The sequence below is a fragment of the Suricata suricatta genome, chromosome 4 (genome assembly GCF_006229205.1).
Source record: "Suricata suricatta isolate VVHF042 chromosome 4, meerkat_22Aug2017_6uvM2_HiC, whole genome shotgun sequence".
NCBI lineage: Eukaryota > Metazoa > Chordata > Mammalia > Carnivora > Herpestidae > Suricata > Suricata suricatta.
Window position 1 is genome coordinate 113,564,344 of NC_043703.1, and position 27,820 is coordinate 113,592,163.

Here is a 27,820-nt window from a genome sequence, read left to right on the forward strand (position 1 = left end):
AATGTTTTATCCCCATTCTCTTTTCTAGCTTTTTGTGCTTTCTTAAAAACCTTTATCTTCACTGTTTTTTAGCTTTCATAAAGAATAAGCTTTTAGATTCAATTAACCATTAAAACCAGAAAATGTTCCCTATATGTCAGGCATGATTTACTACATTTATTCTACTTATTAATTTTGTTGAGTTCATTTAATTTTAATGGATTTGTCAAACATTTAAAAAGACACGTTTAAAAAATTCCATTCGTGCCTACATTTGCATGTTTCTTCTTCTTCCCCACCCAGTGTTTGAGTGTCAGTGTTCTGGGACTCGGTCTGGAAACCTGTTTCTTAACTCTTATTTTCAGAACAACTACCAACTAAAACACTGGTAGTATAGCCTCTAGGTGAAACAGACCTAGGTTCAGTCTCCATCTTTGGCTGAATGGATAACAAGGAAATCCATTTAGCTTCTCCAGGCCTCAGTTTCCTTGTTTGCAAAATGTAGATAATTAACCTACTAATGATGTTATGTGGAGGATCAGCGATCATGTAGATGACACATAGTAAACTATCATTTTCATATATTAGCAACAATAGACTTTTTAAAAAAAAGCTTTATGAAATATGTTCAAGCTTACCAATACATTTATTTCTTTTTAAAGTGGAGATGTTCATATATTAATGTAACTTGGGTCTCAGGATAGTTTTCATCTCAAAAATCTTGATAGGCTTAGGGAATAATACTTGAATTTTTTAGTTCCTTTTTGTTTCCTTTGAAGGCTCCATGCCCCATGTGAGCTTGAACTCACTACCCTGAGGTCAAGAGGCCTCATGCTTTACTAACTGAACAAGCCAGGCGCCCAGTTCTATATTTTCATACTGGTACCACCATTTATAGTCTTGAACAGAAGAAGGTTTTGTTTTGTTTAATGTTTTCATCCAGAATTAGAAGGGAAGGAAAGATCCTGAACGAGATTTAGGTCAAAGAACCTCGGGATTCAGCGCCATTCTGTAGGTACAGGAAGTTTTTGAGCTTTAAAGCCCCCTCGTGATTATGCCTGCACTTTTGGGTAGGAGTGGGGAGTGCCATTGGAGAGGCGCACAGGACTGTATACAAACGCCCGAGATTCCACTTTCTAGGGAGAGAAAAAACACTGCGCGGCGAGCATTCTACTTGAGCCAAGCTTTTCAAACCTCCTCAATCCCAACAGCCACGTGGCGCCCGAGGGATCCCCGGGCCACCAGGTTACAGACGCCACTCTCCCTTCAGGGGGATTTGCGGCGGGGCCCACCACCGCCAAGGTCTGGGGAAGCCTGGAACCTCAAGGACCGTGGTCGCCACACCAAGGGCTCCAGCCCGCACCCCGGCTGGGACAGAGCGCTAGGCTACGTGCTGTGCCAGCCCTCAACTCTAGAGGTGCCCGGCACGCCCTCGGAACTTTTCCCTGGGGACAAGTCCCGGCAACAGGTCCGAGGCGGGGCCGGGATGGGCCGGATGGAGCCGAGATCCTCGACGGCCGGTGAATCAGCGCCGTCGCCCAGGTCAGCCCTCCCCAGCCAAGCCAGATCTGGGGAGAAGTAGCGGCGCCGCCGATCACGGGCCACTCAGGGCTCGCGGGGCCTGGAGAAGGGTGACGTCATCGTAGCTGGGAGGTTTCAGCCGGCTCCACCAATGGGAGACAAGCAAAGTGGCTTGCTTTCTGTAGCTCCGAGCCAATACTAACAAAGCAAAAGAGGGTTGTCGGTATAGAACCAATGGAAAACAGGGAAGGAGCACGAGGCGGAGTCGCGAATCCTGTCACCAATTGGAGGGAGGGGGTGGAGCCCGGGCCTTGTCAAGCGCAACCAACCAGAGAGAGGAGCGGACCCTAGGGGGCGGGGCCGTAATGCTTTCCCCCAATCGGACAAGGCCAGGGGCAGGGCATTCTTTAGGGTGTCCAATGAGGAACGCAGCCGAAGCAGGCCTGTCAAGAGAAGGGGCTGGGGGCGGGGGGATGGTGAGTCGGAGATAAACACTCCGCGGCGGTGGCGGCTGCTGCTCTTCTTTGGGTTCTGTCACGGTGTTGGCGGTGCTCAGCTCACCGCGCCCCCCCGCCCTTCCGGCGAGCGTGATCGCCAAAGAGGCTCTCTCAATCCTGCTCTGCGGGGTCCACAGCAGGGCGCGAGTGTCCGGCGGCGGCGGCGAGCCCGTGGGCAGTGGGGGTTGGTCCCGCGGCTCCGGCCCCCGGTGCAGAATGGCGGCGGCGGTTCGGATGAACATCCAGATGCTGCTAGAGGCGGCCGACTACCTGGAGCGGCGGGAAAGAGGTGCACGGAGATGGGAGGGGTCCGTCCCGAACTGGGGCTAGGGGCTCTGAGGGACCCCGCCGAGGGTAGGGGCGCCAAGCCGCTCTGGGGGTGGTTGGACGCGCGGAGAGCGAGACCGCGAGCGCTCCCAACCCCTCCAGCTCTCCCCACGCGCGGTCCGAAGGGAGACCACTGCTGCCCCAAAGGCGATGAATGGAGGTGGAGGTCCCGAGCACCGCCTCCTCCCCACCCCGAAGCGAATGGGGTGCCCAGGGTCCCCTCGTCCAGGCCCTTGGTTTACCTCACCGGGGCGCGTCCCGACCGGCCCCCAGGTGGGCCTGGTACCCAGTCTCCCAGCTGGAGGAGCAGTGCCTGACCTGTGCGCACCCCCTTCCCCGCCCTCTGGGCTCCGAGTGTTTGCCCCGCACTTTCGCCCGAGGCTGGTCCCACTCAAAGCACACCAACCTGCTGGACTTTGCCAACGGGAAACCCAGGCACCACGAGCTTAGCGACTTGCCGTGTCTTTCTCAACAATGAGCAGCTGGAATGCTCCTTACACCTGCTCCGAATTGAGGGTATTCACTCAATTTTAAAAACCAATCATTGTTCTAAGAATTCCACCTTGCTTCGTTTATTTCTTTCCACAATATTCTTTCAAGGAAAAATAAAATTTAAAAAGGAAAATGCTGTGGAGAGGAAAGAGTATTGAATGTTCTAGGCCCATTCATTAACTGGATCCTTCGGTTTTCTAGAAGCTGAACATGGGTATGCCTCCATGTTACCATACAATAACAAGGACAGGGATGCCTTAAAGCGGAGGAACAAACCCAAGAAGAACAACAGCAGTAGCAGGTAATTTGGTAAATATTTCTCTTTTTCTTTTAGATTATACTGCAGATGACCCAAACTGCAGACTGGAAGTTACCTGTTGTGATTAAAACTCTCTAAATACGTTAAGTGGCAATCATGATTCAGTAAGGCACACATGGTCTTAAGCCATTGGAGGAAGCAGCCCTTCTGTTTGGGTTGAAGGTACTGAAAAGAGAAATGGAAATGCTTTACATTTCTTTATGAACTTTAAAAATTAATTTTTCTTTTCTTCCCTTTTGGAACAAAATTTTTTGAAAACTTCTAGTGTGATTAGTTAACAGTGACCGTATTTTGCCTTTAGAAGTTGCAGATTCCGGACAGGTTTTCTATAATTGAAAATGCTAGACTATCCATTTCTTTTGCCTTTCATACTGAAGATTTTATAAACATGTTAAAGTATCTGATTCAGCATAGATGGTAGGATTTCATATTTGACATGTAAATTAAATGCAGTGGTTTGTCTGATAATCTGTTAACATTTATTTATAATGGCAAAGAGGAATGATTGAGGTTAAAGCCTGCCTTTTTGGTGATGGAGGAACATATATTAAAATATTAATATGCCACAGTCCTTTTAGGTTAGCCTTATTCTTAAAATCTGTGAATCTCACTGGGAGGTACGTGGTTAATGGTCAGTGAAATCACATCAAAGCCCTGAATATATATTCTTATTAGTGATACTGCCCTTTTCCCCCCCTCTTTCCCCTTAAAGTATAAGTTAGCTAGGAAATCTGCTAGATCTGTTTAATTACATTTTTCATTCCAGTAAATTAAGTCATTCACATCTTCATCACTGATTTAGAATCCTTATTCCTCTCCCATCCTCATGAATAACTCCCTGCAAGTAACTGTATTTAGTTAGCCTCCGTGGCATAATGCAGACCACTAACAGCCAGGAGGTCCCGCGTAAACCTGAAACTTGCGTGTTCTTGCTGTTGCTTCTGTCCTTGATTCACCCCATTGTCCTTAGTGTTGGTAGAAACACAGGATGTGAGCAGCACACATGTGCTGAGCTCTTGACTAGGAAGGCATGTGAGGATGAACCTGGTAATTAACTACCCCGTGGTTTTTCCTTCCCCTCCCATCTTTCACATTACCTGAAGGTGGTGCCCAGTAGGTCTGCGTGTGGGTCGTAAGGGCCTTTAAGAAGGATGTTAATACTGACTTGTGTTGTACAGTGGTATAAAACAATTCAGCTGTCTTGCATTTTGTTACAGTATTTTTAACGTTTTGGAAGAACTTGAAAGCCTTTCGATTTATTTTTCTTTGAAAATGTAGTCCATTTGTTGCTTTTATTCTTATCCACCCATGATTTGGGAGGAATTGTCCACACTAATAGTCAAGGCTTAATCCTTAGCACTTTCTTTTTCCCTAAGTTTCACAGGAAAATTGTAGGAGGTTCAGTGGTGGGGAGAGGAAAAAATAATGTTGTGAAAAGAGATATAGGCTGGTCCCAAAAGGTGATTAGGAAAGAAAAATGATGATAATTGAGAATTGCAGGCCAAGAAACAGATTCTTTCTCTTTAAGATCCAGCATTATTACTGGAAAAATAGCTATAACTTCTGTTTTGGAAAAGCTCTCTTCTGTTAATGGGCTTGGTTTGCTTTCCATGGTTAAGAGACAGGAGGCTATCACAGGTTCCCATATTCTTGACTAATAATGAATTAGTGTAATACCCCTCGGTGGTGCAAGGATCTCTGAGAAACCATGACTAACCCCAGAGATGACACCAAGCAGACACGTTCTACATGTGATCACTTCCTTCATGCCCTGTTTGGAAGGACCCTCACCTGAGCAGTGAGACATCTCCCCAGAGAGTACAGTTTGACCCCTTGATTTGAACTGACTTCTTTCCAAGGCCATGTATGGTTAGGATTTTGAACTGAGATAAGGGCTATGGAGAGATTACTGCTGGTTTATATAACCCCCGGATAACAGTGTATTCTTGTTAATTCGGGTTGAAATGCTGTGCTCTTTATAGAGTCAGGGGGCTGTTTTTCCTAGAACAACAACAACAACAAAAGATTTAGCCACATATCCATCTTCTTGGGAACTGAAAATGCAGATCTTAATCCAGTTTCTCTAGTTGCTTGTTTAAAAAACAAAACCAAATGAAATTTTGAGTATTGATTGTTTCAGAATCATCCAGAGACCTACTGGAATACAGGGAGGTGGGGATCTTTTTTCTTTTTTCCTTTTCTGCTGATTTTTGAAATGAGTTAATAATTATTTAGAAATGAAATCCAGAGTTTTTAAAAGTGTATTTTGTTAAATTGGCCAAGCAGGCTTTGGCCTTCATGTGAAAGAGGAAGTTCACACCTGCCGCCTAGCTCTTTTACGCAACGATGGCCTAGAGCTGAGCTGACGTGGAGAGTCTTTTTGAACCCAAGGACTTCTCTGATTCTCATACACTCTCTAGTTTGGTTTAGATATCTTTTTGTTAGATATGTTTTTAGGTGGGGACGTTTGACCTTGACCAGTGATTCCAGAGTTATCAAACATCTTCAGTAATCATATAGAAAATAATTTTGACACAAGATGTCTCTGTATTATAATGCTTTAATTAAAAATATAAATGTTTACCCATTAACAGAGTTGGCAAGCAATCTCTGGACTGATCATTTTTGAAAAGCTTGCTTTTATTAAAAGCACACTCGGTTTCAGTCCCCCAGATGCACTTCAGTGTTACGGTAGCCATTAGTTAGAAGTCCCCTTGGAAAAACCACGATGTGTTCAATGCTCTTAAGTAATCAGATCTGTAGTTTCAAAAACTGCTCAAAGTTTGGAAGGAGTTGTGCTTCCTATGGAATTTGTTAACAAGTTTCTCTTGGAGTCAGAATTTTTCTTCTGTATCTTCAAAGAAACCAGAAGTTTTTGGTAAGGGGGCCTGTGTGCTACTACTCTCTGTAATCAGAGATTCTTTTCAAATATCCACCCTTCTCTACCGCCATCCTGGGATGGTTCTTGTCTGTGGTTAAACAGGGAAATCCTGACCAGCTGCTGTGATATACTTTAAAAAATCTGTCAGACTTTGAACTTGCTATTCCCTGTTAAATCTAAAATGCCACGTGCCTTAAAGCCAAAGGTTTGCTGTGCAGGCCTGACTCTTGTTAACTATGATATCCTGCTGGCCATTGCAGGAAGTAAACCTTCAGAAAAATGTAACCAAAGAAGGCTGAGGGAAAACCAGGTGAATCAATGTAAAGCTTTTGAGGTAACTAATTGTGAGGCCCTTTATCTAGAAAACAGATATTCTAAAACTTAAAATGTGGTCGTTATTTTTCTTGGTTTTCCTCATGAATCAAGATTAGTGTCCCAAGAGCCTTGTGGAAGAGAAGTTTTAGTGCTGGATTGAAAATTTCTCCTTCCAAGATTGCAAACCCACACGTACACCCTGCTGCCCTTCTCTGGTGTGAATGACCTTGGCAGTGGTTGCCCCCCAGATGTAAATGAGTGACTGAGCATTCATGGAGGTCCTGCTTCTCCATGATTACTGTGAGAGGTTCTCTGTAGACCCAGTGAGGTTCTGATTGTGGCCACATAGAGTTTGTGACCTGGGCCAGGGTGTTATCTCCTGAACTGGTTAGATTCCAGAGAGTTTCCAGTAAGAAAGGTCAAGATTCAGCTCCTTTATAATGCTGGGAGGTTCCTCGAGTTTATGATTAGTTAGGGAGGAGTTGTATGAGGACGACACTGAAGTGACCACGTTGACTGACTTCTGTGTAAACCTGTCCATAAATTCTTAGACCAGACCTGGTATTTGAGGTCGGCTATAAACACATTAACAATGGGATTTCACATTCACCACAGCTTTCGTCCAAGGCTCTCTAATCACTTTTACAGTTGCTACTTCATTGATCCACGCATGTTCAGTAGATAATTGACAGTAATTTTTACTCCCATTTTACAGAGGGGTTAACCAAGGACAAGATAGTAAAGAATGTTATTTCTTCCTCAGTGCCGGTCAGTGACAAAACTGGACGTCAGATTTCACCCTAACTGTTGCTTTAACCAGTTGATGCCGTCTTTATGTTGAGCTGAGTTTTAGAAGCTCCTTCCTGAAATCATTTGGTAGCTGTTCACCAGTAGCCTTTTTCAGGAGGTTGTACGTGATCAAATAATTATGTCAGGGAGTAGAAAAGTTGAGGGAAGAGTTATCCATTTAAAATTGTGTCCTCTTGTTAAAGTGTTGGCATATATACCACACCTAGGAAAAAACTGCAGGACTAGGAGGGGACCTCACCTCCACTATCGGACCCGCAGTGTTCTGTAACCCGAATTCGTATCCCATTGTGCAAGCTGCTTTTCTCCTTGTATAAATAGACCCCCTTTATTTTCTTTCTTAAAATAGATTACATTTCCATGAGGGATTGCACACCTCTTAAGTTTGTTGCTTCTACTTGAACTCTACTTTAGATATTTACATTTATCTAACTCCTCAGAGGGACTGATTTCTTTAGCAGAGCCCACCAAGTTTTTCTCCCTTTCTCTGTGTTCTATCCTACCAACTTTGGAGGGAAAGAAGTTAAAATAATTGTACTGGTGGTGAAGTAGTCCTTTAAGACAGGAAGAATCTTACTCTTTTCTTCTTGTTCCTTCTTTCAGATCAACTCACAATGAAATGGAGAAGAATAGGTGAGTTGGGGATTTTGCGGGTGGGATGGGGGCTGTTTTGATGTATACTCTGTTCGTTGAGACTTAGTTGCTTTTCTGGTCTCTTCCACAAGTAGCACTGATACAAGAGGTTACTCAGGCCAGCCTCGCAGCACTGCCCGTAAATCACTTGGGTAGATGGAGGACTAGCAGGTTCCAAAGACCACACCCTGACCCCTCACTCCTGCAGCCTGCTTCTCCTGAGGAGTGCCTTCCCAGGTGACTGTCACAGGCCAAAGCATTTTAGGTCATGAGCAGTGTTTCCACAGATAGTGTTTTTTAAAAAATTACATGCTACTGAATATAATTGGTAGTGCTGTCTTAAATCATGTACACACCCAGATATATATAAATACACATGCATATGTGTGTGTGTATTTACAGTTTACTTGTGAATAAAGATTCCAAAATTCAGGCAAATCTGTGCATAGCACAAATTGGAGATGGTGATTCACTAGAGGCCTACCCTCACTGGGATCCATCTGGCTGAGCCTGAGTTGATCTGTCTCACCTGGATTGCCTCTTGCTGTTTGTCTAAATCTTTATTTTCTAAATCAGCTTTGCCCCTCCTTCAGTGATGTAGCCTAGTGGTTCTTAACTTTGCTCATACATTAGAGTCATTGGCAATGGTTTTACTTTAATGGTTTTTAAAAAATATTTTTGGGGCACCTGGGTGGCTTAGTTGATTAAGCGTCTGCCTTTGGCTCCGGTCATGATCTTGCATTCATGAGTTCAAGCCTCATAGCACACTCTTTGCTGTCTGTGCAGAGCCCACTTCATTCCTTCTCTCCCGCTCTCCCGCTCTCAAAAATAAATAAATAAATAAAATACTTAGGGATGCCTGGGTGGCTCAGTCAGTTAAACCTCTAGTGTCAGCTCAGGTCATGATCACATAGTCCATGGGTTTGAGCCCCATGTCGGGCTCTGTGCTGACAGCTCCAAACCTGGAGCCTGCTTGGCATTCTGTGTCTCCCTCTCTCTCTGCCTGCCCTCCTCACACTCTGTCAACAATATTAAAAAAATTTTTAATTAAAAAATAACTTAAAAACAGTTATATTAAATACATCATATGCATTTATATATTTGAGGATAAGGAAATTTTATCTCTGCTAATTTTATAAAATAACTTTAGAAATTTTCAGACACGTAATAAATAATGTAATCAAGTCCTATGTGTCCATCACCCAACTTCAATAATTATCAACATTTTGTCAACCGTATATAATCAAAACCACCCCTCTCCATGGAGTTTTTTTTTAATGTTTTATTTTTGAGACAGAAAGACAGACCATGAGCCGGGGAGGGACAGAGAGACAGGGAGACACAGAATCCAAAGCAGTCTCTAGGCTCTGAGCTGTCCGCACAGAGCCCAACATGGGCTCGATCCCACGAACGTGAGATCATGACCTGAGCCGAAGTCAGAGGTTTAACCAACCAAGCCACCCAGAGGCCCCTCCATGAGTATTTTAAAGCAAATCTTTTATCTCTAATAAAGATTTTCTTAAAAAACAACCACTTGCTTTCCCCATGCTGGGGGGTGGGAGGAAAACTAATGGTAATTTTTGGTAGAGCTTTTAAAAGAGAGAAAGAAACCAATGCCCAGACCTCACCCCTAGCAATCTGATTTAATTGGTTTGGGTTGACACTCTGCTCTAGTATTTTTTTTAAAAGCTCCCCAGGTGATTCTCATGTGCTGCCAGGGCTGAGAACCATTGAACAAGCCTCACTCTGGTCTCTGAGCTCCCATCAATCTGAAATACGAGCTACCCGTTAGACTGAGTGGCTTTCTCTGTGCTCTGCGTGAACAAGACGATGATGTGTAATAAAGGCTCTGTTAATACATATGGTTATTTCATGCAAACCTTCTGTGAAGAGGGGGTCCGACTCTGAAAGTCAGGATCTGAATGACCTGTTTCATCAGTGAAAGGACAGACCAGGCTCAGGAGAATCTTGGAGCAGAGTGAACATTTAGAATTCCTCCGCTGAGTTGTGTGTGCACGTGCGCAGGGTTGAGGGGTTGCATGTGACTTGCCACACGTTTGCGTCTCCCTGGCCCTCTTTTTCCCTTTTAATTTCTCTGATTGTGACTGTGTTTTAAGTCAGAGGTTTCTGTATGCTTTAGGGATTTACATATCCTGACTTGGAAACTCAAAAGTACCTTTTAAGGTAGAAAGGCAGTCAAATGTCGTTTCTCTTTCTCCTCTTGAGATTTTCTCTCAACTTTGTCTTTGTTTGAACTGGGTAAACTAGGACTCTTTGTGCTTAAAAGTCTTCCAATTGTTCTCCCTGATTCCCCGACCTCTTAGCATTTTTTTTTTAATATTTCCATTAGGCACTTATTTTTGTTTTTAGGATTTATACCTTCTCATTGAGGAGTGTACTTGTTGGGATGAGCACTGGGTGTTGTATGGAAACCAATTTGACAATAAGTTTTATATATATATTTTAAATTTTTTTAATGTTTTATTTATTTTTGATACAGAGAGAGACAGAGCATGAGAGGGGGAGGGGCAGAGAGAGAAGGAGACACAGAACTGGAAGCAGGCTCCAGGCTCTGAGCTACCTGTTAGCACAGAGCCTGATGTGGGGCTTGAACTCACAAACTGTGAGATCATGACTTGAGCTGAAGTTGGATGCTTAACCAACTGAGCCACCCAAGTGCCCCAATAAATTATATTTAAAAATATTTTTTTGATGTTTTATTTATTTTTGAGAGAGCGTGAGCAGGGGAGAGTAAGAGAGAGAGGGAGACCCACAATCTGAAGACAAGGTTCCAGGCTAGAGCTAGCTGTCTGTGCAGAGCTTGATGCAGGGCTGAAACCCATGAACCATGAGATCATGACCCGAGCTGAAGCCAGATGCTCAACCACTGAGCAACCCAAGCATCCCAATAAATTATATTTAAAAAAAAAAAAAAGTTTTACCCCTTCAGATCAGGGCTCTTACACTTAACTACAACTTTGTGCCTTTTACGTCTGTAAGAATGCCACACAATGTCAATTTTACCTTTTATTTTAGCAGTTCAGGGATATTTCTTTTTTGCTTACAGTGTCTCAAGAACTTGTGCTCCATACTAGGTATTAAATGAGTTCACACTGGGGTGTTAATCAGCATGGTCCCCATCCTAGAGAAATGTAGTTTGTCTGATGAGAAAGACATGGAGACCATTTCAGTGAGCGCACTATATGCTAAGATTGAGAATGCACAAGAGGCTATGGAGGCAAAGAATCTAGAAAACTGGAGTGGAAGTCACCACCAGGCAAGCTGCTTTTAATTCAGACTGCTTCTGTATGATCAGTCAACTTTTGCTTATTGAAGGGTTAGTTATCTGGTTTCCTTATTGTCCTTTCTGTTTTGGTATTTGGTCTTTTAAAGTCTTCTTGATAATTCTTTCTCTAGTCTAGAGCATATGAACAGAAAAGAAGGAAGTAAAGACTCATATTTCTTAATTTAAGCAAGCATTAGTTGCTGCAGTCCAGGGGAAGAACAAAGTTGTCAGGCTCTTCTCCCCGTATTAGTGTAGATGCTTAAGAATCTTCCGGTTTTGAAGTCAGTTGAACAGCTGCTCTTGTAGTCTCCCTGGTTTTAGTAGGTGATTCCTCTAAAAGAATCCCACCTACCTTAATGCATATACACTTTAGCCATTCTTTACTTTAAAACATCACATTAAAAAATTGACCTGTCTCTCAAAACCTTAGGAAAAGAACTTCTAATGATGGGATTTTTTTTTCCTTTTTGATATTACAGAGTTGATTATGCTTGGGTTTAGATTTTTAAACAGAAACCTTTTCTGTGACACTTCACAGATTCTGAATAATTGTAACTGGTGTTCATCTGGACTCCACTATGAGATTATTAGACCCAACACCACCACCTTGATAACCTTGGCATTGGTGGGAAGATAAAAGCCTTCCAGAATGGTGGAGGTGGGGGTATTTTCCATTCACTAGATTAGAAGATGCCGTGTACTAGGTGCTGGGAACACAGAGCCGGATGAAGACGAAGCCCCTGGGGTGGCAGGTTCAGTAATAGCACTATGGATATGTGTGTCCGGCCCTTGGCCTGTGCTTCTCTTACTTGTAACGAATTTTGTGGCTCTAGCCTCCTAAGGAAACACCCTTAAGTGAGCGTGTGGTGTTTTTCTTTGTAAAACTAATCTTCTAGAAAATTTTGAGAAGTGTAGAAAGTCTGTCTTAAAACAATTTATATCAACCATAAATAACTCTAGCAGCCAGAGGAGACCAGCAGAACTTTGAAGTGTATCTCAACAGTTGGTTTTGGAAAATATAAAAAGCGCCTGTAATAGATCTTGGGACAGTTAATAGCTGCTGACATTCCTGCTAAGTTCCATATCCATCTAGACTTTTGTGTGTGTTTTCTCATGAACATGGGATCATATAGTAAATACTTTGTATCTTCTTTTCAAGCTACATTATGAATATTTTCCAGTGTCCTTAAGTCTCCTTTTCTAACATGACTTTTAGTGAAGGCCAGCATTTACCTCATACAGATGTGCCTTAACTCGTATAACCAATCCCCTGTTTTAGGTTCTTCCCAGTATTTTGCTAATAGAAAAAGCACTTCCTTATACCACCTTGTAGATAAATCTGTCCAACATCATAATTATTCCTTAGGGCAAATTTATAGTTGTGGAAATAATGATAATATACATTGTTCTGGTTTTAGGTGTTGACAGCCAGATTGTCCACCAGGCTGAATATAGGCCATATTTTCTTATACTTTCACAAGCTGATACTCTAATTTAAGACCTTTATGAATTTGATAAATAAAAAACAAAAACGTGTTTTCGTTTACATTTTGTACATTGTTAGCACAGCCAAATAATTTTCATATCTTTGCATGTATCTATCACCTGTTGAATAATATCTGCCCAGTTTTCTACCTGGGCTTCCTTTGTCCTTATGAAAAGATTATATAATATAAAGGACATATATGAAAGAGATTGCCCCTTTGTATATCACACCATTTCCAACTTATCATTTCCCTTAACAGAATTTCTCCTCACTGCTTGAAGTTGCTGCCTCAATTGTGTATTAAATCTCGTTTACTACCGAGTCTGTCTCTAGACCCCTTCTGTCCCACCGGCCGCCTGCTCGTCCCACGCCAGCGCGCGTTCAGTCACTGAGGTTCTGCCGGGTGCTTCGAGATCTGCTAAAGCAAATCCCCACTCTTCCCTCCTCTTTTAATTTTACCATGGTCTTAGCTATTTTCCCTAGTTTTATTTTTTCCTGATGAATTTTATACTTCATCCATCTCCCCATTCCTCAGATTCTTTGGAGATTTTCAAAATAAATAAAAAATTTAATAATTTCAACATAAATTAACTTTCAAGTTTGTGTTCACATGTCAGCTCTTTCCATCCAGGATTTGGTGTGTATCTTCATTTATTCAGATCTGTTTTCTGTCTCTGAAGTTTTGTAGTATTCCCCATAGATCTTGCATATCTCTTATAAAAGGTATTTCTGCATTTATATTTATTTATATTTATTTTTCAGTTTGTGAGTGGGATAGGGGCAGAGAGAGAGGGGAGAGAGAATCCCAAGTAGGCTCCATACAGTCAGCACAGAACCCAACATAGATAGGGCTCCATCTTCCGAACTGTTAGATCATGATTTGAGCCAAAATCCAGAGTCAGACGCTTAACAGAGTGACCCACCCTGGAGCTTCTATATATTTTTAAATCACTACTGGATCCCAATGTAATTGCTAATTAATTCTTGTTATAGGAAATCTTTGAATCTTTTGTTGTAATACGGCTCTGTTGATGATAACTCTGTTTCCTTCTCGGAGCCGAGAATTCCTCTGGTCTGAATGCCTTTCAGGAGGACTTCAACAAAACTGAGGGAATGCATGTAAGCTGCAGCCAGTGGGCAGGAGTCAGGTGCTCGAATGGACTGCTCCCCCCTCTAATAATAGACACTCGTTTTTCTGGAATGGTACATATGCAGGCATTGCTGGAATTAGGCAGCTGCTCTAGAGAGATTACCTCTACTAGAGTCTTCTGAGCCCATGACAAAAGATTTTTGTGTGTGCTCTGTGGGGGGACTCAGCAGCCTGATCTAAGCTATTATTTTCATTTGGTCTAACAGCATTTCAGTGGCATCTGGTCTGGCAGGAGAAACCATTGCAAAAAGGTCTCTTCTGGCAGTATATTCTAATTGATTGCAGATCCCTATAGTTATTTCTTTTGGGTTTTGGCTTTGCAAATGGCCAACCTCCCTTACATCGGAAGAGGGTAGGGACGTAGCTTTTGCGTCGGGCCTGAGTTGTGGTAGGATTGCACCACCCTTACTGCTTCTGAACTTTCTTGACCACATTCAGATTGCACTCTTGGGTGTTGTAACAAATCCACATTGCTTTGTTGCCACATGGGGCTAAGGGCACGGCCTGGTTATTACAAAGAAGGGATGTAGCTATCAGTGTACAAATCTGGCCTATGTTGATAGTATGGAGGAACCCCCAGATTTGTACCACTAGAATCGGTCTTTCCTGGCCTATACCTCTTGGCTGGATGGCATCTACCTTTGGAAGAACTTGGAGAAGAGACGTATGCTGATTATTCAGCTAACTTCCAGTGCCTGCTGGAGCACTGGGGGTGGTCCTTGACTTTTTCTCATAGTCATTCATAGTCAAAGGGTGAGAGAGCTAGCAAGTACTATAACTATAACTATAGTTAACTATATAACTATAATATGTATTTGGATGTTTTTAAAATTGGGCTCTAGAAAGGAAATATTAATGAATATACTTACATATTTCATACTTTTAGTAGAGAAATGATTTTATAACTTTAAAATGTAACCACCATGAATTGTATTTATGCACTGTTTGCTGAGTGACACGTTCTCATACAGCTAGCATATATAACTACCCTTGTATTAACAAAGATTACTTTCAGTTATGAGAAAACTTCAAAACCTCCCAAGGTTCCAATTAAGTTGGTAATAATGATGCTTTTGGTGACTTTATAAAGGGATCATTTTAGAGAAAGAAGGAGAATACTTTTTTACCTCAAAGCAAGACTTGTAGTCTTCACCTGGACTTTTTGTTTAACCCAGCAAGGCTCTTTCTCAACCCCAAATCTGCAGAAAGTTAGTATGTCTTGTGACACAGAATCACTTTAGGGTCTAATTTTTGACTGCTTAGGATGATTTGTTTCTTCTTACTCTATACTAAACCTGTTTTCCTCACTATATAGCTCATATGTACCATCTCTGAAATTTGTATTCAATAATAATCAGTATTCAATAATCAATTCTATAGGATTTATGAAGCTATTTAATTGGCTGGATCTACACCCACACAAAGAAAAAAAGATGCTAAAACTTTACCATTAAATAGGCTATTGTTTATTGTTTGGTGGGGTTTTTTTTTTTTTTTTCCTTCTTCTTTGGTTAAGAATTTGAAGCCCAGGGGCCCTTGAGTGGTTCAGTCACAGTTAAGCATCCAACTTGATTTCAACTCAGGTCATGATTTCACGGTTCATGAGTTTGAGCCTCACATTGGGCTCCATGCTGATGGTGCGGAGCCTGCTTGGGATTCTCTCTCCGTGTCTTTCTGCCCCTCTGCTGCTTGCTCACTCGTTCTCGCATGCATGTGCTCTTGCTCGAGTGTGCTCTTACTCCTCTCTCGCATGCGCGCGCGCTCTCTCTTTCTCTCCTTAAATAAACTTAAAAAAAAAGAACCCAGTCCAATTTAAAAAAATTTTTTTTAGCGTTTTTATTTATTATTGAGAGAGCATGAGCAGGGGAGGGACAGAGAAGGGGAGACAAAGAATCTGAAGGAGACTCCAGGCTCTGAGTGGCCAGCACAGAGCCCAACGTGGGACTCAAACACACAGACAGCGAGATCATGACCTGAGCTGAAGTCGGACGCTTAACTGTCAGATACTTAACCAACTGAGCCACCCAGATGCCCTCCCCCCCTTTTTTTTTTTATAAATTTTTAACGTTTTTATTTATTATTGAGAGAGACAGAGCATGAGCATGAGAGGGGCAGAAAGAGAGGGAGACACAGACTCTGAAAATCTAGTCCAATTTTAATGAAAAGTCATCCTGAGTGAGCTCCAGTATATCGTGTTTAAGTAGGGCTTTCCTCAGAGAGAAGGGACATGGATTGCCTCACATACCAGCTTATACTCTCGGGTCAGCACCTGCAGATGCATTATTATTTCTAGGCTCCAGTGGGTTAATATGAGATAAAAGTCTTGGTCTTTACCATTGTTTGATAATGAAAGAACAGTTAGACACGTAGGGCCGCAGTGTATGAATGAATAAGGATGATCTGTTTGCAAAGGGGAAAACTGGTTATGATAGTCTATGAAAGCTTGACAACCTTATGAAGAAGTTAAGTTAAACAAGATATGGATGAGGGCAAATAATAGGTTTAGTAGAGGGCTAAGAGGAGCCTGTTCTAGAACTTTCCGTGGGAGCTGCTATTTGTCATAGTCTGAAGGTAGCTCAGATCAATAATTTTGCAATAATGTTTACGTTTTTGATCCGCAACTAAATTTTAAGAAGCTCAAAGGCAAGGACTTGGTCTAACTTGACATTTATATCCAGCACCAAGTACCAGTCAGTGTATAGTAATCCTTAGGAAACACTAGGGGAGTAAATGAAGGAGAGAGCCAGGTGCGCGTGTCCAGATTTTCACCTATGAACTTATCTACCCTCTTCACTGGCCACCTACCCATATACTCTTCTCAAACTTTCTAATTCTTCTTTGTGTCTTGTGCTTTACTGTGAAAGGAGAGCGTTCAGTTACACCTTCAGTTAAAAAAAAAAGTCATCTCTGATAACAGTGCCTCCCACAGATCAAGACATGCGCCTGTGTTGATACCATTCCCAATCGTGACCACATTCAAGTCGGGAAGAACTTTGGGGATAACATTTATGGTCTTAGTGTTGTCTCATTTATTCCCCAATTTACAAATCTGCTGACCTGAGAGGAAGAGAGACCTGGATAGAATCGAGGAAGCTGAAGTCTGGAGGCAGAAATAAAAAGAGCAGCATTCAGAGCTACGAGCATGCCACCTAGCCCAGGTGCCTTGTTGGCACCAACGCTCTGGTGGGAAGTAGTGCTTCTTCGTTAATGACTTCCTTTCTCTTGGATATTTAGTTTTCCAGAATTCATGGCTGACCAGAGTTAAGGAAAACTAACAGAACTTGTGGTATCCAAATATATTTTATATTTAACTCTGTAATATATTTGGAATCGGTTTTTTATGTTAAACTCCCCACTCTATTTTCTGAATAATCCATTCTTTTCCCAAGGATTTGCAGTGTTATCTCTGTTATATGTTCAATTTGTATCTGTTCTTCAGTTTGTTTCTGGGAATTTTTTGCTCTGTGCACTTGATTTGCAAGTCTATTCCTGTTTTAGTATACACTGTTTAATTATTAAACTGTATTTATAATACAGTTTAAGATCTGGTAGAGCACATTCCTCTTCATTATTCTTCTTTTACAAAAAGTTGGCCATCCCTCACACATTTATTCTTCTAAAGTTTGGACTAATTTCCCAGCATTAACACTGTTGGAATTTTTTTCTCCTTGAAATTATGTTAAATTTTTGGACAAATTTGGGGAACATTGACATTTTTACTTTTAGGTTTCATATGTGCTTTTTTCCAGTTAGTCAGGTTTTCTTAGATCTCTCAGCAAAGTTTTATGGTTTCCTTCCTAGACATCCTTCCGAAGCTGTTTTAAGTTTATTCCTAAATATGCTATCCTTTCTTCTTGCTATTGTATGTGAGATATTTTAGGTTCTTTGAATATAGCTAGCACATCCAGAGATGTGCTTGCATTTCCAAGGTCAGTATTTGCCCCTGTATTTTTCCTTTGGCTGCTGCTCTAGCCAGGAAGAGTGGGTGCACTTCAGACACTTCCCTCCCAACCTTCCAGTCCCTTCTACCCAGGTCTTTACTTGATGTGTGGCCATAGGAGTCTTTCCTTTCACATGATTAGCTTTATAAGATCCTTGCTAACTTTTTAAAATTCCAGCATAGTTAACATACAGTGTTATATTAGTTCCAGATGTGCAATATAGTGATTTAATTCTTTACATTACTCAGTGTTCTTCATAAGTCCCCTCTTTAATCCCCTTCACCTATTTCACCCATTCCCCAATCCACCTCTCCTCTGGTAACTATAGCTTTGTTTCTAGAGTTAAGAGACTGGTTCTTGGTTTGTCCTTTTTTTTTTCCTTTGCTCATTTGTTTTGTTTCAAATTCCACATGTGAGTGAGATCATATGGTATTTCTTTCTCTTAGCATAATACTCTCTAGCCCCATCCATGTCATCGCAAATGACAAGATTTCATTCTTTTCTATGGCTGAATAATACTGTATGTGTAGGGGTGGGTGTGTGTGTGTGTGTGTGTGTGTATAAACTCTTTATCCATCTGTTGATGGCCACTGGGCTGCTTCCATCATTTGGCTATTGTAAATACTGCAGTAAACATAGGGCTCATGTATCCCTTTAGTGTTTTTGTATTTGGGGGGTAAATATCCAGTATTGCAACTGCTGGACCATACGGTAGTTCTAACTTTTTGAGGATCCTCCATACTGTTTTCCACAGTGGCTGCACCAGTTTGCATTCCCACCAACACTGCAAGAGAGTTTCTTTTTCTCTACACCCTCTTCAACACTTGTGTTTATTTTAGCCATTCTGACAGATGTGAGGTGAACTCTCCTCTTGATTTTGATTTGTATTTCCCTGATGAGTGACATTGGGCATTTTTTCATGGGTCAGCCATCTGTATGTCTTCTTTAGAGAAATATCTGCTCATGTCTTCTGTCCATTTTTAATTGGATTATTTTTGGGGTGTTGAGTTGTGTCAGTTCTTTGTTTTGGATACTAAGCCTTTATCAGATATGGCCTTTGCAAATATCTTCCATGCTGTAGGCTGCCTTTGAGATTTGTTGGTTTCCTTCCCTGTCCTTGCTAATTTTTTTAATGTAAAAAAAAAAAATAGTACCTTTAGCATAAGCAAGCTATTATTTCCATAGAAAATAGGTTAACGTTTTCCCTTAAATTTCTTTAATAACAAAAGATAACTTTTCTTTAAGGAAGAATTGGATTTTACTAGATAGCCTGTATTCTACTTAGTAAGACACTTTGAGTTTCCTATTGATTTTAAAAGGAAAATTATAGTGCTATAAGTATCTGTGTTCCTGGTCATAATCCATCTCCAGAGGAAGCTGGGATAGAATAACTTCTACCATCGAGAGAGCCAGGGGCTTCCATGCCTTGTCTCCGTTCATGGTCCCGCCCTCTCAGACATGACCGTCCTCTATCTACTGCTGAGGAAACCGATGCCCCATGGAGTGGTTACTGGCTCGAGGTCACACAGGGAGTAAGTGGCAAAGCCAGGATCCTAAACCCTTACTCTTACATACGACACTAACATTCAGTTGTATGGTAACTGACAGATTCAGAAATAATCTAAAATAACTAAAACAAAAAAACAAATTGAGATCCTTTTCAAAACCTTACTGAAGAAAAGCTATAGTTTGTACCTTAGTTACCCCTAGTTATAGGGCACACTTGATTCTGAGCTTTACCAATTATAGCTCAGATCAAAGATTGGCCTCTTAATGCAACTGTAGACTAAAGGTATAGCAGTCCGTTCAGAATAATTAAAGCAATGTTTCTGAAGAGCTGGCACATGAAGTCTGTGAAAGTTCATGACCTAGGTACCAAGCAGTTGGTTCAGTGTAACCAGAAGAGGCGGCGGGGAGCAGGAGGAAGCCAGGACCTGGCACAGCACTCTTATGCTGTGGGGCTGGGGGGCAGCTCTTGGCAACAGGAGGAGGACTGGCTGAAGAAGGTCTACGTAGGGATCAGACCAGGGCCTCGAGTGGCTTTCTGTTAAGTCCATGTGGCAGAACCTCTGCTGGTTCCCCAAAGGGGAGTTAGACCAGGTTCAGAACAGGACGGTGAGCCTCTCCTGGAAGACCAGAGTCCCTGGCAGGGAAGCAGGATTGGGGAAGAGAGCGGAGAAAGGTGCTTGTCACTTACTTTGGATCTCGTGCTTCGTGGGTGCTGTCGGACTTGGCTGAGGGATTCTAGATCCCAGGGTGCAGGGTGTACACAATGTGTCTCAGGGGAAAGGAGCCACAGGGCCACTGTTTGCTTGTTTATCTGCTTCAGGAATTGAATTTCACTACTACATGATAGAGTTGAGACCTCCCCCCTTCCCTGCAGTTGGCCCAGGTTTCCGCCTTGGGGGCGTCTATGGCAGGTGGGCAGGGCAGCCACCGGGCTGGGGCGGCGCGGCGCTGGAGGCCGCCAAGGCAGGCATCTGGATGAAAACCCAGAAAAAGCTCTGGTCTTATTCTCATAGAACCAGGCCAGAAAACACTCAATGAACATGTATTATTCTCAGCTTGAATTATCAGATAGAGTTGTGAAACTAGAAATAAGCTAAGTGTTCTTTGGAAAACCCACATCTGGGTAGTGAAAATTACACTTCCTGGGCCAGACTCCTTGTGTAACTAGAAATGACAATGCATGGAAAGATGACTTTATTATCGGTAGACAAACTTCCTAACAAACTTACATACTCATTACATACTTATATTTATAGATAAACCCACATCATAAAATGACTACTAGGACCCTGTTCTGAATTATGCAGACTTTGCAGATAACAAGCAAGCTGAAAAATGTCTAAATCTAATTTTAATATTTAAACCTTTTTTCCCTAACTTGACAATTAGTCTGTAAACTTTGGGAGAAATAAGTTGGATAATTGCATAAGTGACTGATTATACTTTCTCATGGTGTTTCTAATTTGATCTATTTTCATGGCTCTTTTTGAAGATTAACCAAGGTGAACAAGGATATTTTGCACACAGGTTCTGCTTTTCTTTTTCCCTCATGTAGTAGAGGGAGGAGCAAACCTCGTGTGTGACTCTTTGCTTGTGGCCATTCCACATGGACCGGTTTTCAGGGCAAGTGAAAGTCTTCTCAAATCCCATTAAATCTCCCTAACTGAGTGAAGGCTGTTCAGACAGTGAAGGCTGAGGGGGCCTTTGGAGAGGCCGCTCCTTCGAGACCTAGACAAGGAAGGAGGCTTGGAAGCAATGGGGCAGAAAAGAAGGTCTGATGCAGCACTTGCTAGGTCTACCTGGGTGGAACATGCTGAAGTTTTGAGGAGAAAAATGTGAATTGCCTTCCTTGGTCATCATCATGCATATGGACATCTTAGAGCTTTCTTGAAGCACTTTTTAGTCTGCATTCCCAACTTTCACTAATACGTTCAAAAATGTTAAAGAGGGGGGAAATGCAAATTAAGCTGTTCCACTCTAGTTCCGCTGGAGGGTAGCCTCCCGAGAGCCCTGCTCCACGCAGTTGGGTGGGGGCAGTGGACACATATCTAGAACCCCAGGAGCCTAAGCACTGGTGAAGGTGCAGGTGTAGACAGACTCTGTCCTCAGGAGCTTATGGCCTAGTTGAATAGGGGACACAAGCCAATCAGCAAACATTAAGCAGGCAGAGGGGGGAGGCCCTTTGGTAACTCAGCAATGATTAAGTGAAGTCCAACTTTCTAAGGAGTTTGTAATGAATGGTTAAGTAGCAAATACCAAACAATTCAGGCAGAAGAGAGAACTTCCTAATGAGTAGTATAAACGAGGGCTCAGAAAGCCGAGGAATCACTATGGGTTGGAATGGCCCGTAAAGGCTTTAAGGACCTAGTAGGCTGAAGCAAAAGCTTTGAATTTTGGCCGTTTCTCCCATTCTTGGGATCTGCTAAAATAAAGCACAAAGAAGGGTTTTAGTGAGGTGTTAATTTCCAAAACTTGAGGGACTCTTATGCTCCTGGCCAGCTTGCAGGAAAGGTTCTCTCTGGTGGCTGGCTGCGGCTGCTTCATGTGACCATTGTCCTTCCTTTCTGTCCTGCTGCACCACCCGCCCGCTCCAAGCCCTGCGTGTGGTTCTCTAGACATTCTGTGTGCCTGTTAGTGTAGCAATGCCAGTGATGTGCGTGTTTTCCTTATTGGAAAAAAAAATGTATTTAACTTTTTGAATAGCAGTATACAGAGCTGAAAAACCAGAAAATATATTCAGGAAAAATCCACTGCCTTGTCCCTGCCTATTCCCTGCCTGCTCTCTCCCTGCCACTGTTACTAAGTTTCTTATTGATCATTCCAGACTTTAGGTTCGTATAAGAGAACAAAAAGAGTTTTCTTCCATTTTACCCACAGGTGGCATATTAAATGCGTGGTTTGATATCTTATTTTTCTTCATTTCACAACATAATCTGAGAGTTCTTTCCTCATAGTAAATAGAAAACCTTCTGATTTTCATAGTCACATCCGATCCCACTATCTAAATCTACCATAATTTAGCCAGCTCCCTATTGATGGTGAGTCAAGTTGTTTTGTTCTATGCATAAAGCAAGCTGTGATGAAGAACCATTTAGGTCATTCACATGTGTAAAGACTACATTTAGCAGGGCTAGAGTTGTAGTGGTCCTGAGTGGGAAAAGAAGAAATATGGATTGAAAGGATTCTCATCCTGTCGTGTTCTGTCAAGTCACATCATAACCCAGAAACCTGGAGCTAACCTGGTAAATGTGCCTCATAGATAGGAGTCCCCCCCACTAATACCTATACTATAGAAATCAGATAACTCTAGTGAAAGCCACGGAGAAGCCAAAATGGGTTTTCTAAGTGTTTCTAAAGATGTTTATTTGGCCAGAGGTTTTTGGTGGCATTTGCCATTACTGGGCCTGGGCAACTTCATATTCTTAAACATTAAAAAAAATTCAGCAAGCAAGAGAGTATACAAATGGGGAGGGGCAGAGAGAGAAGGAGACACAGAATCTGAAGATGGCTCCAGGTTCTGAGCTGTCAGCATGGAGCTTGATGCAGGGCTCAAACTTCCCAACCGCAAGATTACCTGAGCCAGAGTCAGACACTCAACCAATTCAGCCACATAGAATCCAAAATGGGGTGCCTTTTAGCGCTTGTTCTTCTAGGGTGCCTCCTAGCCCACTCTGAAATTCTCAATGCTACTGTGACCTTGTTTTCATAGGCGGGCCCATCTTCGCTTGTGCCTGGAGAAGTTGAAGGGGCTAGTGCCACTTGGACCTGAATCCAACAGACACACTACATTGAGTTTATTGACAAAAGCCAAATTGCACATAAAGGTAGGTATATCCTGGGGATTCCTCTCTAGCGTAACCTTCAGTAGGTTTGCCTGTTGATGAGGGATAGCAAAAGTGTATCTCTAGGACAGCCCTTTCCTCTGGATGAGTCTCAGGCGTCCCAACCCCAACATGTCCAAGAACCCAGCTGAGTGGTTCTATAGCTAGATGCTAGATGCCCCATCCAGTTGTCCATTTGATTAAGCCAGAAACTCAGGGCCTTGCTCTGTAGCCATGCATGTCTGAGTCATCTCCCAGACCTAAACATTTCATGGGCTGATTTACTTCCATTTCACCTCGCCATCATCTACTGCAGTGAATGCCAGAGAGGCCTCCCTGTATCCCTCTGGCCACTGCTGAGGTAAGCTCCCTGCTTCCAAGAAGAATCCTTCTAAAGATCAAATCAACATGTCACCCCTTTTCAAATTCTTCAGTGGCTCAGGACATACCCTGCAGCAGGCCCGCCCCAGGCTGCCTGCCTGGGCCTCACCTGCCTCTGTAGCATCTTGGGCCCTAGGCCCTTTCAGCCCTTCGCACTTGTTGTGCTCTTTTACACCGGGCCTTTGCATGTGCTATTCCCTCTTCTTGCTAGGCTTTCCCTTCCCTTCTTTATCCACTTAACTTGTTGTTGGCCTTAGCTCAGGGAGACCTCTCCTGCCCTGCTTCCATCCTGTCTGTCCCAGATGGACCTATCATTGGGGAGCACACTCACTCAGCACTGGTCCCAGTTGACATCTGACCCCGATTTGTAGGACTGTTGGTGGTCTCCTCCAATGTTGGGGGAGACCAGGTCTTTATACTCCCCTGTCAGAGGGTCTAAAACAGAGTCCTCACTTGGTAGTAGCTTGACTAGCAAACAGTAGGGGAATTTGAACTCCTGAGAGCCATGGCCAAACTACTGTTAGCATGTTTTTATAAGCCTTTAGTCATTATTGGACAAGTGTCACTTTAGTTATGGTTAGAGGCCTGTCTGCATGACAACTCTGGGGGAGGGGGAAGAACCTCTGTTTAGAGCAAACTAACTACGGTTAAACAGATTTGTAAAAACAAGTGGTCTACGGAAATGTGTTTAAGCTCTTACGTTGGACAATTTGGAAGCAGGACTTCAAAAGGGACCATTTGTTTCCTGCTACCAAACAGAAGTTAATTGGGATTTGGCAGGACTCAAAAGAGTGTTTCTATAATCGGAACGTGCAAATAGCCAGACTCGTAAATGGCACACATTACAGCTGCCGTCACACTCAGCACTGCAGCTCAGAGAGGCCGTCAGGGCATCCCCACAGCCCAGGGGGCCACTGGCCCTTCCTACCTGCTGTCTCTCGGGCGTCGGAGTGGCACGCTCCTCCTCAGGCGCCCCGACGGTGCAGGTACCTGCAGCTGAGTCAGTACTGAAGAGGGTAGACGAAGGCAGGAGTCACTAGCTGACTTCCTGCCCTGTGAGAAGCTAGATACATGGCCCCCAATGGCATCAGGGAAAAACTGGCACAGCTCACTGCTTGAGGGGAAGGTGCAGAGTCACTGCCAATTGTGAAATCCGCCTGTGGGCTCCAACAGCTACCCCCTTTGACTTGCAGAAACTTGAAGATTGTGACAGAAAAGCCATTCACCAAATAGACCAGCTTCAACGGGAACAGCGACACCTGAAGCGGCAGCTGGAGAAGCTGGGCATCGAGAGGATACGGATGGATAGCATCGGCTCCACCGTCTCCTCCGAGCGCTCGGACTCCGACAGGGGTGAGCGTGCCCCCCGACCCGGCCCAGGCAGCACAGGGGAGGAACTCGGAGCCCACGGGTGACTTAGACTTGGTACCGGACGTCCCGTTACTCAACAAGGCCGTCTTTCCTTTTTGCACTTAGGCACCAGGTCTAGAGAAGGGCCTGGCGGGGCTGGCTCGGATTTCCAGCCTGGGCTTTCAGAAGCATGGCTTCACCAATGTCTCTTGTCCTCCCCACAGAAGAGATCGACGTGGACGTTGAAAGCACAGACTATCTCACGGGGGACCTGGACTGGAGCAGCAGCAGCGTGAGCGACTCCGACGAGCGGGGAAGCATGCAGAGCCTCGGCAGTGACGAGGGCTACTCCAGCTCCAGCGTGAAGAGGATAAAGCTCCAGGACAATCCCAAGACAGGTCTGGGCCTCTAAGAGCGCGGCCCCCTCGGCTACCTCGATGGTTCTCCCGGCGGACGGGATTAGGTAGTGTATTGGACCTGCCCACAGCCCCCCTGCACGTAAGCTTCCGTGTACCACCTCTACCAAACTCGGCTTTGTAAACGTTCTCAAGGAAGCGCTTAGGATTGTGGGTTTCTGATTGCATCCACTAGCTTCTCTCTCTCCATAAAAACGCGTCCGAGAGACTGTACATTCCAATCAGTTCGAAGCACCCAAGAATTCTTAGACCGAATAAGCAACTTTCACATCTCAGCAGTTTCCCCTCTTCTTTACCATCCCCGTGTAGTCTAGCAAACCTTTCTTAGAGTTTTCTGGCTGTGTTACTCACCTAGCAGAAATGTCCGAATGTGTCTTGTGCTTAGGAACCTGAAGGAAACAAACTTTTAAAGTCAAGAGCCTGATCTCAGAACTCCAAAGTAAGCTTTGAAAGCAGCATTTAAGAGCACTTAACCATGGACCTCACCCCCAGTGAGGAGTCAGGAATACCTCCAGAAAACACCCCTCACACACCCCCTGCACTCCTTCCCCGACCCGCGTATGGATGGGAGCAGGACTTCTCACTTAAACGTGGAGCCCTTGATGGCAGGGCTGTGGGGCTGCACAGCTGACCAGAGCTCCGGCGGCACTCGCTCCCACCCCCAGACGGGACAGTCTCCCCGTGCGCTGTGCTGGGGGCCGCGCCATCTACTGCTGTCCCAAGACCCGTTTTCCTCTCCAAGTTCGTTATGCTACTTGTCTCTGGAACATTTTTTTTTCCTACCTCAGAGATAAATGAGATCTCCATTTCCCACTTAACACAAAGTGATTATGCCTTTTTTTCACCCCCAAATAAGTGACATTTGGTCCAATTCTAATCTATTTTCCTATTTAACTTTCAGCAATAACTGAGCTTTGGCGCTAGCTGAGCTAGTGTCCATCAGTGAAAGGAAAAGTCCACATTTCTACTCTGTTGCAGGTGAACAGGAGGGGATGGTACAGTGTTATTAGAATTCCTCTCCTTATTTTTGGATACACCTAGAATCTTCCTTATGGAGGCTTTTGGGTTGGTAGTTGAAAAGGCTGATCTTTTTTTGGTTATGATTTCCCCCTTAAGTGGGTCTCCCACTTTGTAGCATTTTTATTTAAGCTAAAACAGAGCACATGTATATGTACATAAGACACATTAAATCTATAAATACTATTTATTCATTTTATATAAACTAATGTAATAGAAACAAATTCTTATGACTTTGTGCTTTTATAGATGTTCTAGAAACTTTGTATGTAGGTATCTACCAAATTGGTTCGTTCCCCTTAATATTTTTGCATTCATATTTTTGATGTCAAGGTTTTCCACCTCTGACGAATCTTTTTCATTGAATTTGAACCGTTTGTAAACCCTGTGATGCTGAAACAGAGTGTGTGTCACAAAGTGACGAGAACATTCCTAAAATCCACAGACGCACTGCAACCTAAGGGCTCCACGGCTGCACCAGCCAGTGGGCCAGCGGCCGCCGTGTGCTCCCCCGCCACCTGCGGTCTCTGGCCCCCGCCCCCCAGACTCACCACGCCTCCAGCGCCTCCGCCTTCCACACAACTTCCCCACGACTCAGAGTTCAAACGTGCTCCACACAGAAGCTCATTCTGTACGAAAAGAGTGGTCCAAACAAAGATTTTTGGTTTTTTATTTTTATGATTCTCTATTAAAAAATTGGAAGTAGTCAATTCCTAAATGATTCCAAAGCCATCTGTCATTCTTCCGTTTTTGTTCTGTTTATTTTTCCCCTTCGTTTCAGCTTTGGGTGGGGGGAGGGGCAGGTGACAAAGAATTTTTTTTTTAATTGGAATCTTTTCCAATGACCAGCTGAAGATTTGCACTGAAATACAACTTGTATGCCTTTTGCATTTTTAAAGCCTGCTTCCTGAATTTAAGCAGAGTGATAGTGTTCAAAGAGCCAGCTCAGCCTGTAACATGTTTGAAAAAGATGTATCTGCACTTTGAGGTCCCTTTCTAATGCCATTCAAGAGACCTCTCAAGCATTTTAATTGCTACATTCAAGCGCCTCAAGTCCAAGATGCCGGATGCCTTAAGGCATCGAAAACTCAAGACTTTGGGCAAAGCTTGTGGGCTTGCACTGGGGGGAGGGAAGGGGAACAGAATTTGTGTATCTGTTTGATTTCAAAATAAGGCATCTGAGAGATGCTGTTATTTTTTGTGTTTAAGTTAAACTGCATTTTTGTCTTTTGGTTGAAATATGAAATGTACTGTCCCAATATAAAACAGTAATTATCTGACCTTTGCACTGTCTGGTCCTTTTCAATTTGATTGCATATATAAATGTGGAACTTGCTCTATTTTTAATGCACTTGTTATAAACTGACACCAGGGTTAGACATTACTTTTCAAAGCTCAAGGTAGACCGAATCGGCGTGCTAGATCGGCCTCTTAACCAAAACTGTAAACTTCAGGACCAGCAAACTCAGCCCAAGGCAGCTAATCCCCTTCCCCACTTGGCTGATCGGCAGCCCTCATTTGCCAACCTACCCTCTCATTCACTGATCCACCAGCGTGACTGTTAAGAGCTATAAACTTTTTTTTTAAGCAAATGAAAAACCTTTCTATTAGGGTTATTGGGGGGAGGGGAAAGGGCAAAGATATAAACCCCAGCCTTTAAGACTTTGACAATTGTACGTAAATATAGATGTG

The 27,820-nt window shown here is 43.3% G+C and overlaps 1 protein-coding gene across 1 annotated transcript; it reads left to right on the forward strand.

The window, feature by feature from the left end:
* The first annotated feature begins 2,022 nt into the window (after positions 1 to 2,022).
* MXD1 (MAX dimerization protein 1) lies at positions 2,023 to 27,408 on the forward strand. The gene is made up of 6 exons (XM_029937539.1): positions 2,023 to 2,286; positions 3,018 to 3,117; positions 7,742 to 7,771; positions 22,853 to 22,967; positions 24,539 to 24,698; positions 24,920 to 27,408. Exons 1-6 carry the CDS (start codon positions 2,214 to 2,216, stop codon positions 25,105 to 25,107), a joined length of 666 nt encoding a protein of 221 aa, XP_029793399.1. The 5' UTR covers positions 2,023 to 2,213; the 3' UTR covers positions 25,108 to 27,408.
* The last annotated feature ends 412 nt before the right edge of the window (positions 27,409 to 27,820 follow it).

Coding starts and splice junctions, on each gene's coding strand:
- MXD1 (XM_029937539.1), top strand. CDS start 2,214: ATGGCGGCGGCGGTTCGGATGAACATCCAGATGCTGCTAGAGGCGGCC. Junction 2,287..3,017: donor CCTGGAGCGGCGGGAAAGAG/GTGCACGGAGAT, acceptor TCGGTTTTCTAG/AAGCTGAACATGGGTATGCC. Junction 24,699..24,919: donor GCGCTCGGACTCCGACAGGG/GTGAGCGTGCCC, acceptor TCCTCCCCACAG/AAGAGATCGACGTGGACGTT.